Consider the following 11284-nt stretch of genomic DNA (forward strand, 5'->3'; position numbering starts at 1 on the left):
TAAAACATTTTTGCTAAGTAAGCTTGTACCCAATAAGACAAACATTTATCTAGATATATTGAAAACTCTCTTGCATATAGCGTGACATATGTATGAGTGGCTTGACTACAGTATATCTTTGTGGCTGGGGAGATGCAATGTGAGTAATTCAATGTGTTCAGCACTTACTAGCGTACAGCTCCTTGGTCTTGAGGAGCTCTTTGGCCATGGCGTTCATCTCCGCTATGCTGCTGAACGGCTGTATGCGGTTGAAATTCACACAGGAGGACAGGTTGAGCATCAGCGTGGAGAGGACAGTCAGCTGGTCCATCACTTTCCGGTTCTCTTCCAACATTTTAGTCAAGTTTGCTGTACAAGTGAAGAGAAAATCAGGTTTCGAACCTTCAAGGCCTCAGCATGGCGTGGCCTAGTCAAGAAGTTGGCAACTCTTGTGCTTATTTTGAAGCAATCATGGATTACATGCTATGCATGGAAACAGTAATGTTGACAGTACAGTTTACATTTCTCTAAAGTAGTTTTAGCAGGCGAGACTGACTCTTACTATTGAAAGAAAGAAAGAAAGAAAGAAAGAAAGAAAGAAAGAAAGAAAGAAAGAAAGAAAGAAATATGGACTTCTGCATTGGTTGTCATGAGTGTTAAGGTAGCTAGTTTCCCACTCTAGTTTCTATACTGGTGCAGGTTCAGTGAACTGTGTCTTTGGGACGCTGCTAAATAAACAGCAGCTCCTCTAACCTGAACAGTACTAATACAGTCACAAGAAAGAAAAAAATCTTTAAGAGTCTTCAACTTCATACTCATTTCAGAATACTCACAGTACGTTTGGAGTATGTTTAAGACGTCGGTCACGTTAACGTTTGTTTGTAACTTAATAAAATTCTGTACAAAAGGGTTTTGTAGGGAGCGCTGCAGGGAAAAGATAATAGAGGAAAACATCAGACAACAGATTATATTACAAGGGATCCTCTTCCGTTAGATACTTCAAAGGAATATTGAGTTGGTCAATCATTAATAGCATTCCTTATGAGTTTACATGTAAATCATGCAAAGTGCTGGGACCTAGATTGCTTGATGGTTCCCCTTAAATGCCTTCTAGGACCCAAAATGTTCATGTGGATTAAATGTACAGTCATATGAGGACACTCCCTGTACACAACAATGGCAAAATATCACGAGACCTTATTTTTAAACAGTACTGCTCTTGACAGAATGCTAGCACAGAACTGGGATAGAACATAGAATGCTGGCATATAATCTCCCCCTTGCCCTGCAAACAAGAACTGTAGGATTGATAGTTTTATACCAGAAGTAGTGGAAGAGTCTTTTCAAGTAGCTGGGCAGAATCAAAGATTAATTTGATGTCATCTATCCAGTCCTGGGAGTACATTTTAAGTTTGTCCAGCTGCTGCAATGTGTCATTAGACTGAAAAAAAAAATAGAAAGAATACAGCAACCATAAAAATTATATAATAAATCTTGACAATTTTTTAAAAATTTAGGATCCACGTTGAACAATTAATACTACATCTATAAATGCGTTACACATTGTAGACCGTCATTAATATTAACATGCTATAATAAAAACATGCAACTACAGCATTAATAATTCTTTCTAACCTATAAATATTGTAATAAACGCACTCCTTGTACAGTGCAAAAAAGGTTTCAGTGTCTACCATGCACACCAAAGAGGTTAGTTTAGCCATTTCTTTTTGGAAAACTATACACTGTTAAGAGGGTACCTTCTCCATGATGGCCCTGGTCTCGAGCGTGTCTGGGGTGTACAGGATCTTGCCCAGCAGCATGGGCTTGATGAACGCCCAGGCCACAGCTCCACCAGTGGTGTTCACCATGTCCAGGTACAATGCAAGGCAGAAGGGTGCTGCAAGCAAGCAGGATCGTTGTGTTAATATCTGAAACTCAAGATATACAAGCCTACAGCACAGGTAACTTAACTATACATTAATGTATTTTAATATAAAACTTTAGGGAGGTGTTCAGGGCAGGAGCCCTGCACATGAAGAGCGGGTTTGTGTGTGTATGCATTGTAAATAATATTGTGTAATTGTTGTCATTTAATTTATTGCAGTACCTGACGCTCCTGGGATAGCCTGCCTGCTGTGTGTGATTGCCAGCTGTGGATGATCACCGGGTAGGTGTGTTCCAGCACGGCGTCAGGTATAAAGAGGTCCTGTTTGTTCACCTCTGGGCTGCTGCAAAGCCACAGACAACGGGCTGAAGATCGTCCACGCTACCCGAGCATAGTGAGAGAAATAAGTTGCTGAAATCCTCCGATCGCCGTGATGGTAAACCGGGATCGGAGCCAAAAGAAGCTGCCAAAACCGCCGACGGCCGGAGTCGGGGTTTGTGTTGATATATAAAGATTAGTTCGGAGATGGTAGATCCCCTTAAAGTATAGCGAGGTGAGCAAGCGGGACCTCCATGCATTAGGGAGTAGCGCACGCCATTTTTACGGCACCTTTTATTTTATAGTTTTTTGTACTGTGTTTTATTTTGTTTTTTCGTACGTTGGCTGTATGCACTCCGTGAGCTACCATGGTTGGTAGTGTCACGTGAGCTGTTCTGTGTGTGTGTGTGTGTGTGTGTGTGTGTGTGTGTAAATAAATCCTGCGCGCCTGTGGCGTGTCAACTTCAACCTGTCTTGGTCTCCTGCCTGTCACTCAGCAGCGAATGCACGCACCCATAAGCAAGAACCCTGTTACAGGAGGGCATCTAAATCAATTTTTGCACTAATTCTAATGCTTCTTATAGAAGCACAAAGACAAATGCCACTTTTTCGAAGATGAATAACACACCTGAAAAGGTATAAAACTCAGTTGCAGGATGGAGCAGTTGAAATTGCTAGAGCGGTTTCTTTTGAGCAGTTTCTGGCTTGTTTTGTACGGTTATAATTATGTGTAATTGCCTTTGTTTCTTCAAAATGTATCCTCAAACAAACCCAATGAGACTCACTTGCGTTCCTGGGGATGTCGAATTTCTCAATGATCTCGTCCACGTTAAGGTCGTCCTGGGTGGAGGGCTTCGAGTCCATGAAACTGGGGGTCTGCGAGACCCCGAAGAGGGAGAAGAATCCCCTGGAACACATGGCGCCGGCGAGCGTGTTGAATGTGGCCTTGCTCGACATTGTGGCCCTATTCCCAGCAACCAACTGGGAAAGAATCAAACCGTACGGTATTAACATTTTCATCACAGAGGTTCATCTCCACCAGATCCTACAAGCAGGGTCAGGGTTACATGTGACACGCAGAATCAATTCAATACAACTGCAGTGTATAAAACAGGCCATTCTCTGGTCATTCCTCTGAATTAGGCATTAAACACTTAAAACCCTTTGTGTAAGACCTTTACTATTTAAACTTTACCACTGTTGATGTTTGAATTAAAAAAAAGGAATAGAAGATAATTACATTTTAATACTCTCTACTTCATAACTAATTGATTGTTCATTTGTATGACTTTGTGACTATATTGTTCAAACAAACAAAAGCATTAAAGCCAGCCCCGCAGCTCACTTCCTTGAATTCCGAGTTTGCGACCAGGTTGAGCCTCTGGATCTGTTGCAGGTAGCTGATCAACAGCTTGATGGCAGGGGTCATCTTCTGAAACATCTCCATTATAAACTGGAAGAGCTGCATCAGCGCTTCAATGACGTTCTGCATGTCCGAGGTCAGTATGATCTGAGTGAGGGAGAACAGGAGCAGTCTTTAGATAAGGTGCAGTGCCCTACATATCAATATACAGTATATATATATATATATATATATATATATATATATATATATATATATATATATATACACACATACAGTAATATATATATATATATATATATATACACACTGTATGTGTGTGTGTATATATATATATATATATATATATATATATATATATATATATATATATATATATATATATATAAAAAATACAGTATATATATATATATATAAAATCACCAGAGAGAGGAAACTTACAAAGACTCATGAGCTCAGGGTATATAAACAAAATATAAAAACCTTGTAAATGAACTCAATCAAATCCAGGTGTTCAAGGACTATGACCACGAAGTTGTACTGCTGCAAGGGTCCCAGCTTGCAGAATGCCCGATACACCAGCTCCCCTGACTGGGTCAGGTTGAGCTTCCCTGGGGAGTCACAGTACCGCAGTTCCATCAACCAAGCAAGCAACTGCAGGGGAAACAAGAAGCACTTCTCAATGCGCGGTCTGCAGTTTGACACCCTTACATGTGTTTTCAAGGTGGCATTCATCCTTACGGGTCCAGTTCACATTGATAAAAAGCTGGTCTGCACAATCTCACGGCAGTGACGCTTTACAAGTAAATAGGTCACTGTAGAATTGGATGTAAAGTCCTGCTTTAAGGTGCTAGATTAAACTTTAAGATCAAACATGCTAGAACATTTAAACCTTAACACATTTGAAATGTTGGTAACCACTCAGATCAAGATGTTAAAAAAAGTTGACTTCAATATTAGTGTGTATAAAACTATTTAGCACAACACTGTGTGTATATATATATATATATATATATATATATATATATATATATATATATATATATATATATATATACACAGAGTATATATATATATAAAATCTGTATTTATGGAATGAATACTGAATATTAAATAAAATATTGTCTTCTAAATGCTTAGAAGCTCATATAAAACACTATACAGGTCTGTTTTGGTACGTATTTCACCTGTGAAGAGTTGTCAGGAATAATTGTCTGCATCATAGCATCTGTGGCATCCATTGGCATTCCTGTTCGTTTGTGAATCTCTGACACGAAGGCTGCTGGGTTAAGAATCAGGTCAGACACTTTTGTAGGAGCTAGAAAAAAAAGAAAATGTAAAATGAGACTGTTACACCTGAATCACTCCATGCTGAATCATTCCATTCCAAACTTATTCCAACATGCATGTGGATTTAAAATCTGATCGTAGCTACTGTAAATTAACAGTGGACTGGAAAGAAGTAAAGATAATGGTGTTCTGGAGGGCCATTCCGCTGCACATGCAACAGGTGAAATGAGATCATGAACTACTTCAGGGGCTGGTTGGAGGTTAAAATTGGTTCAAATAAACAATTTAGAACAAGATTGGAACAAAGACCAGGACTGGACGGGTCACCTTTGGCCACCCTTGCCATAATGCCTTGAGCTGAGATTTCCACCACGAATAACACAGATATATACAGTATATTAAGTCTGTTACAACACGGCAAACAGACTAGAAACCAATAAAACAGGGCTTTGTGTCATTGTTCCAATTCAAAGGCTCTGTTTTATTAATAAATACAAGTTTAATATCCATTAAAAAGCCAACATCACTCTAGATTAAGAACCTTTTTGTTAATATTATACTTTAATACTCATAAACTGACTTCATTAATGATGCATGGGTTGAAGCATTGTGAACAGGATCATATCATTCAAAAAGGGTTCACTAAAGAATTCTAAAAACTTTGAATCAAAACTTATTAAAACAAATACGGTTACCTGCAGTAGTGTTCGTAATGTTCAGGAAGTTGAAAGCACTGGTGTTGAAATTTAATGTGCTGTCCACAAGTACAGACGACCTGAAACAAACGTACAGTTAGAACTGATTTCAAGAATGGACATGTGACGGGGTGTATAGACCCCACAGTGCTAAAACAGGAACCCAGGGCTGTTTAAAAGTCCATATCCTGTGTAAAGAGTCTGGATAGTCAAGGCAGCCTATACATAGGTTTGTACATACAACACTGTTGTAAATATGTGTATATATGGTGTTTAACTTTTGATCTGGCAGAAAGAGGGTTACAAATGCATTTTACTCTCCTTCTCTCCCTCCTGTTGCAGCAGATCCTAACAAGCAAATTAGCCCAATTCACAAACCGAGAAGCCAGCTACACAAGGCTGTTGGAACACCTGTGCTGAAACCATGGGCTTAAGGTGTAGAAGGACTTAATTGAGTTTCAAGTTAAGTGTGCGAGTACCAATCAGCCCTTAAACAAGTGATTGGTTGGCTACTTTAAATCGCCACAGTATAAAGCTGGAAAGAGGGAACAGAAAGAAAAATAAATTGCCATAAACCCACACTAGTTTGCATTGACAACCAGGAAAGAAAGAAAGAAAGAAAGAAAGAAAGAAAGAAAGACAGACAGACATTTCTGTAAACCCATACCAGTTTGCGTTCAGGTTGTAGTTGTTGAGGTCTCCGACTACCACGTTGTACAGAGTGTACAGCAGAGTGTTCAGGCTGAAGGTGAGGTTTCTCCCCCAGTTCAGAGTGCTGTAGGAGAGCGAGAAAACAGCCTGGATGGCTGGAGAAACGGTCTGGCACATTATCCCCGAATTCATGGGCACCAGATCATACAGAGCCTGCACAGACCTCAACTTCTCCAACTCACACACAATGCCAGTCACAGTACTCATCTGAGCCTTCTGCAAGGAAAACATAAGATCCCATTGTTACACGATGCATTGATTTAATGTAAAAGGTTACAGAACTCCATGTAGATATGGGGGGGGGGGGCATGCAGTATCCATTCATCCACATAATTCCTACCTTGATTTTCAGGTTTTCAAGAGCCGCTGTGACGTTGTCTGCCGCCCAATTTGTAGTGAACATCGTTTGCAGAATCTGGCTTAACTCTGACAGCACATGGAATTCTTCTGCAGAGGGACAAAAAGGCAAAAAGAGGAAGTGAAACTTGTACACCGTATTGCTATTCTGAGCCAGTATAAAAACAACCCCAGTTACACAGAAATGGGTTGTAATACAAGCTGCACTTTGCACTTTGTTCTCAAAACAAGTGGCTTTTGAGTAAATGTATTATTTCGATTTCTCAGTTATGTTGTTAAGTAAATGGGCACAAAATATGATTTGCCTTTAAGATTTACTCAACCCTTTTTTAATCCTTTACACTCCCATCATTCTTATTTTTATGTTACTGTAGTATAATTCACTCATATTTGGCAATTCTACTTTCAAAAGATGCAATCACACCCTAAATCTAAATCTAACCACCACCACAAACCCTGGTGGTTCCATAAGTTACCACTTAAAAACCTGTTGTATAAATAATATACTAAATGCAAATTACAAACATGCGATCCAATTACAGGCAAATAAAATCTGCTGAATAAATACAATTCTAAATTAAAATGAGTGGGTTCATAAAACCGTCTTATTGGTGGAGCACTGAGACACAGCATACTGTTTACACCTATGCAGCTTGTACGCAGTCTTAGAATGCTTGCTACGAGTCAGACAGACAGATAGAGACAGACAGACAGCTCTTATACTGTACCTTGAGCCTCTTTAGCTAGGTTTATCATCAGGTTCATGAACTGGTGTGCATATGGAAGCTCTGGTGGCACCAGCTCTGCAGTGTTAGCCAGCAACTGGAGAACCCTGCAAAATCAAATGATGTGTCTCTTTAAAGTTCATTCAGTTTGGCATAAACAATGAATACCAATTGCCTCTGCATAAATCAGAATGGAACTAAGCTTTTATTAGACAGTGCCAATGGGCACCTGATGAGTACCGACGCCTACCTAAAGATTCCAAACACATCAGTTGCATACTTTGTTGAATGGAACAGCCACGTAAAAAGTGAAAGATAGAAATGGAATATACTTACGCATTAGCCCAGTTTGTGGAATTTATTCCCAGAAAACTGCCCACGTTGTCTTTGATGACCTTGATCACCTCCAGAGTTTTGTTCACCTCATAACTGGGGGGAACCATTTTCAGCACATTCTGCAGCTCACTTGCCACAATGACAGTAATGCCTCCTGCTTTTACTAAATCGGTTGCATTGGAGAAGTAGACTTCTGTCACTCTTCTGATGGAAGCTCCAAGATTCTTAAAAGCACTGCTGCTCACTGACTGCGCTGTGGGATCGGGGATGATCCCCAAAAGCTTCAGAAGGGATTCAGATATGGTAACACTGATGTCCAATGCATCAGCGTTGTTGTACAGGTGGATTACCAGAGTCTTTAGGATTTGAACTGTAGCATTCAGGTAGTGGCTTTGCTTTGAAGTCAACAGGGGTGTTAAGGTTGTCACCAACTGCTCTACTGCTTTAAATGTCTCAGCTATGCCCATCAGCTGATTAGAAGGAAGTCTTGCCAAAAGTGCATTGGTTACCAGTTCTGAGATCTGGAGCAAATTGTCCACAATGTTTCCGGCTGAAGTCACGTTGGAAATAGGGAAACTGGTGACATGAAGCATCTCCAGCAGGACGTGTGAAGCTGCTCTGGTGAGACTGAAGACATTACCTGTGATGTTAGTACCACTAGACAGAGCTGGAAGTGTTTCTAATATTCTGAGAAGAGTTACATTGAGAGATCTTTGCTCGACAGGTAGGCAAGATGCCAAGTTGTTTATTAACTTATTGGCAAGCTGCATCGGATCCTCAATATCTTTCAAGATGTCTCCATTCCAGATTTGGTGAAGGGAGCTGCTGTTAACGTTCTTAAGGAGGTCCTTTAGGAGGCAGCTGAGAGCTTCTTTCCATAGCTGTGAGGGATTTGCTTCTGCATCCATAATGAGACTGAGTGAAAGATTCAGGAATAGTTCAATGTCATCCTTGAGAAGGTGCATCACTGCACCAGCAGTGGAGTTGTATGCACTGAAAAGAGTGCTGTTGTGAGAAACCCATTCCCAGGTTCCTTGCAGCAATCTGACAAAAAAGTTAAAAGAGGAGTTGGTTAATATTTCATTATAACTGGCCTAAAAAATAATGTAAGAAGTTGCACAGAAGTTAGCTGCTAATTATATTTGCTGTACAACAGGCTAAAGACAGAAAAAAACCCAAGATCTCTGTTTGATCTGGTAATGACAATCTTACTGGAAGGGGTTTTGTATGAGGCAGTATAAATATTCTACACCACAATGGCCCAAATTGTGCCACAAAGCATCATTCCGCCCATTCTAATTTGGCTAAATGTGCAAAATCTTTGACCCATACCTGCCAGCGAGGACTGGGTCCTTGGTGACGGCTAAGAGAATCCCAATCATCTTCTCCGAATGCATCTCAAGTTCATTTGTGCCCTTACAGCTCCAGCTCATGGACGAGTTGTCACCTGGCAATAAATAAATAAATTAATTAATTAATTAAAATGTAAAAAGGTGCAATTGACATACATAAATCTATACATGAATGTGCCTATAATATTTAATACTGATGCAGTCAATAATAATTAAAAATAATATTAGACTTATAATCTGGAAATGTACTGAATACTTACTGTCTCATGACATACATTATTCTATTTATTTGTGATGACGGCAGCTGTCTACTGGGAGCTGGACCACCAGAAATACATTCCCATCGGACTGAAATGTCTATCCATGACTACAAACCTAGGCAGAAGCAGACCAGAGACCCGGAGAGGAAAGGCATTTATTCACTTGCACTACCCCTGACTACTCCTTGTATGATACACAGCTTATCCTTGGGAAGATCTGAAAGTACTAATGCTGAAGTGACGTACAGTTGTCTTGCCCGGTGTAGTTGTTTTGCATTGCATAATTCATTATCCAGTCAGCTGCTTCGATGTGCTGCTTCAGCCCTGGCAGCACGCTGGCCTGCTGCAAAAAGGGGTTGAGAGCAACCGAGACGCCCAAAACTCTAGGGGGCAAAAAACAAAACAAAATGTGAATTAATGTGGAGTAAATGCATACACCAGTAGTATAAGAAATGAAAAAGCATATCTCACCTATATAATTAAAGTGTTTTCTGTTTTTTTATAAATTTGAAACATAATCATAGAAGGACACTAGAGGCAAGTACATGCTAATAATAATAATAATAATAATAATAATAATATGAACAACAGAGACATATTGCAAAGTAACACACATGTGTTGGGTGGAGAGGTCATCGATGAGAGCAGGAATGCTGGAGTCCACTGAAGTGCTGCTGTTGATTGTGGCTGCTGAGATCTCTGTATAGAAGTGCCTCGGGCTCTCATAGTAACTCACAACTGCTTGGTAAAGGGTCTTCAGTTCCTTTGTTAACTCTTTCCCGTCGATGCTGTCCACCTTTCCCAAACCACTGACCTACGAGCAAAAAAATTAGATACAGTATGTTGTAGCTGGTCCCATCTGCGCCTGTGCTTCACCGTGATTTCACAGTAGTTTTAAATCATGAATATTACGTAACCTGCACAAGTGTGGTCCCAAAGTTAATACAATGGCAATGACATGCCTACAGCCAAAATACTGAAACAAAATTCTGTTTCTGAGGGAACACTGATTTGAAAATAACACAGAGTGTCACACATTTAAGCCAATAAAATCTTTCCGTTCAGGGTATCCATAACTGATCACATAATGGCCAGAAATGTAACCGACAGGTGCTTGATCTCTGCAGGTGTTAGCACACCCGTGAAGGTGACTCCTAGGGTACCTGCTGACTCACGGTTGTGTTTATAAGCTGCCTGAGGATGCCTGCTGCAGAGATCAAGTCATCCGGGAAGCAGGTCTGGTTGCACAACTCCTCCATCAGGGTCTGGTTGAGTGCAAGTTCATCATGCATCATATCAGTCCATGTGCTGCTTATGTCTCCACAGCTCACAGTTCTTCCTGACAGCAGATCCTGTTAAAAGACACATTTAGTACAATCAAAAACAGGTATGAATTCACAAAAGGCAAAGCCTGCAAATAATAGGAGACTTGAAAAGCAGCATAAATAATGGCACAATATGGGTGGAAATAAAACTAAACAACTGAGTACTGCTCCACCCAATCACCTTTCTACAAGGGCATTGTATTGAGACACACACAACTACTGTACTACTGTGTAACTAGACTGGTGTTTGCGGGGGAAAAAAAAGGAACTATATCCCATCTGTAATGATAGATCTCTTCAGCAATATGAGAATTGCATTAATGCAGCTGTTATAATATAACTTGCATGGACAAGGTTAAGCAGCAGGGAGACTTCTCTTGATTCACTTAATGAGGAAGCCTACTGCAATTGACAGATCTGTCGGTAAAGCAGACCTTACCTCCCTAATGATGCTGGCGGTTTCGGACACTGCATGTAGGATTGGTCGAATGGATTCAGTCAAATTGACAGATCTGTCGGTAAAGCAGACCTTACCTCCCTAATGATGCTGGCGGTTTCGGACACTGCATGTAGGATTGGTCGAATGGATTCAGTCAAATTGACAGATCTGTCGGTAAAGCAGACCTTACCTCCCTAATGATGCTGGCGGTTTCGGACACTGCATGTAGGATTGGTCGAATGGATT

The 11284-nt window shown here is 40.3% G+C and overlaps 1 protein-coding gene across 2 annotated transcripts in view; it reads right to left on the reverse strand.

Moving 5' to 3' along the window:
• Positions 1–11110, reverse strand: part of LOC117413121 (glucosylceramide transporter ABCA12) — a 35849-nt gene extending 24739 nt beyond the window's left edge. The window contains exons 1-18 of one of the 2 annotated variants that reach the window (XM_034924513.2): positions 11039–11110; positions 10450–10626; positions 9889–10088; positions 9521–9657; positions 8995–9109; positions 7663–8706; positions 7330–7433; positions 6585–6691; positions 6201–6460; positions 5534–5613; positions 4736–4866; positions 4032–4202; positions 3531–3695; positions 2971–3166; positions 1740–1879; positions 1301–1420; positions 813–903; positions 169–348 (exon numbers count right to left, since the gene is read on the reverse strand). In XM_034924513.2, coding sequence (XP_034780404.2) covers positions 169–348; positions 813–903; positions 1301–1420; positions 1740–1879; positions 2971–3166; positions 3531–3695; positions 4032–4202; positions 4736–4866; positions 5534–5613; positions 6201–6460; positions 6585–6691; positions 7330–7433; positions 7663–8706; positions 8995–9109; positions 9521–9657; positions 9889–10088; positions 10450–10569 — 3361 coding nt within the window. In that variant the 5' untranslated portion in view covers positions 10570–10626; positions 11039–11110. Of the gene's footprint in view, positions 1–168; positions 349–812; positions 904–1300; positions 1421–1739; positions 1880–2970; positions 3167–3530; positions 3696–4031; positions 4203–4735; positions 4867–5533; positions 5614–6200; positions 6461–6584; positions 6692–7329; positions 7434–7662; positions 8707–8994; positions 9110–9520; positions 9658–9888; positions 10089–10437; positions 10627–11038 lie in introns of both variants that reach the window. The other variant, XM_059032559.1, reaches the window with a different exon arrangement.
• Between the last annotated feature and the right edge of the window lie 174 nt (positions 11111–11284).

This window comes from Acipenser ruthenus, chromosome 10 (genome assembly GCF_902713425.1).
Source record: "Acipenser ruthenus chromosome 10, fAciRut3.2 maternal haplotype, whole genome shotgun sequence".
NCBI classification, from domain to species: Eukaryota; Metazoa; Chordata; class Actinopteri; order Acipenseriformes; family Acipenseridae; genus Acipenser; species Acipenser ruthenus.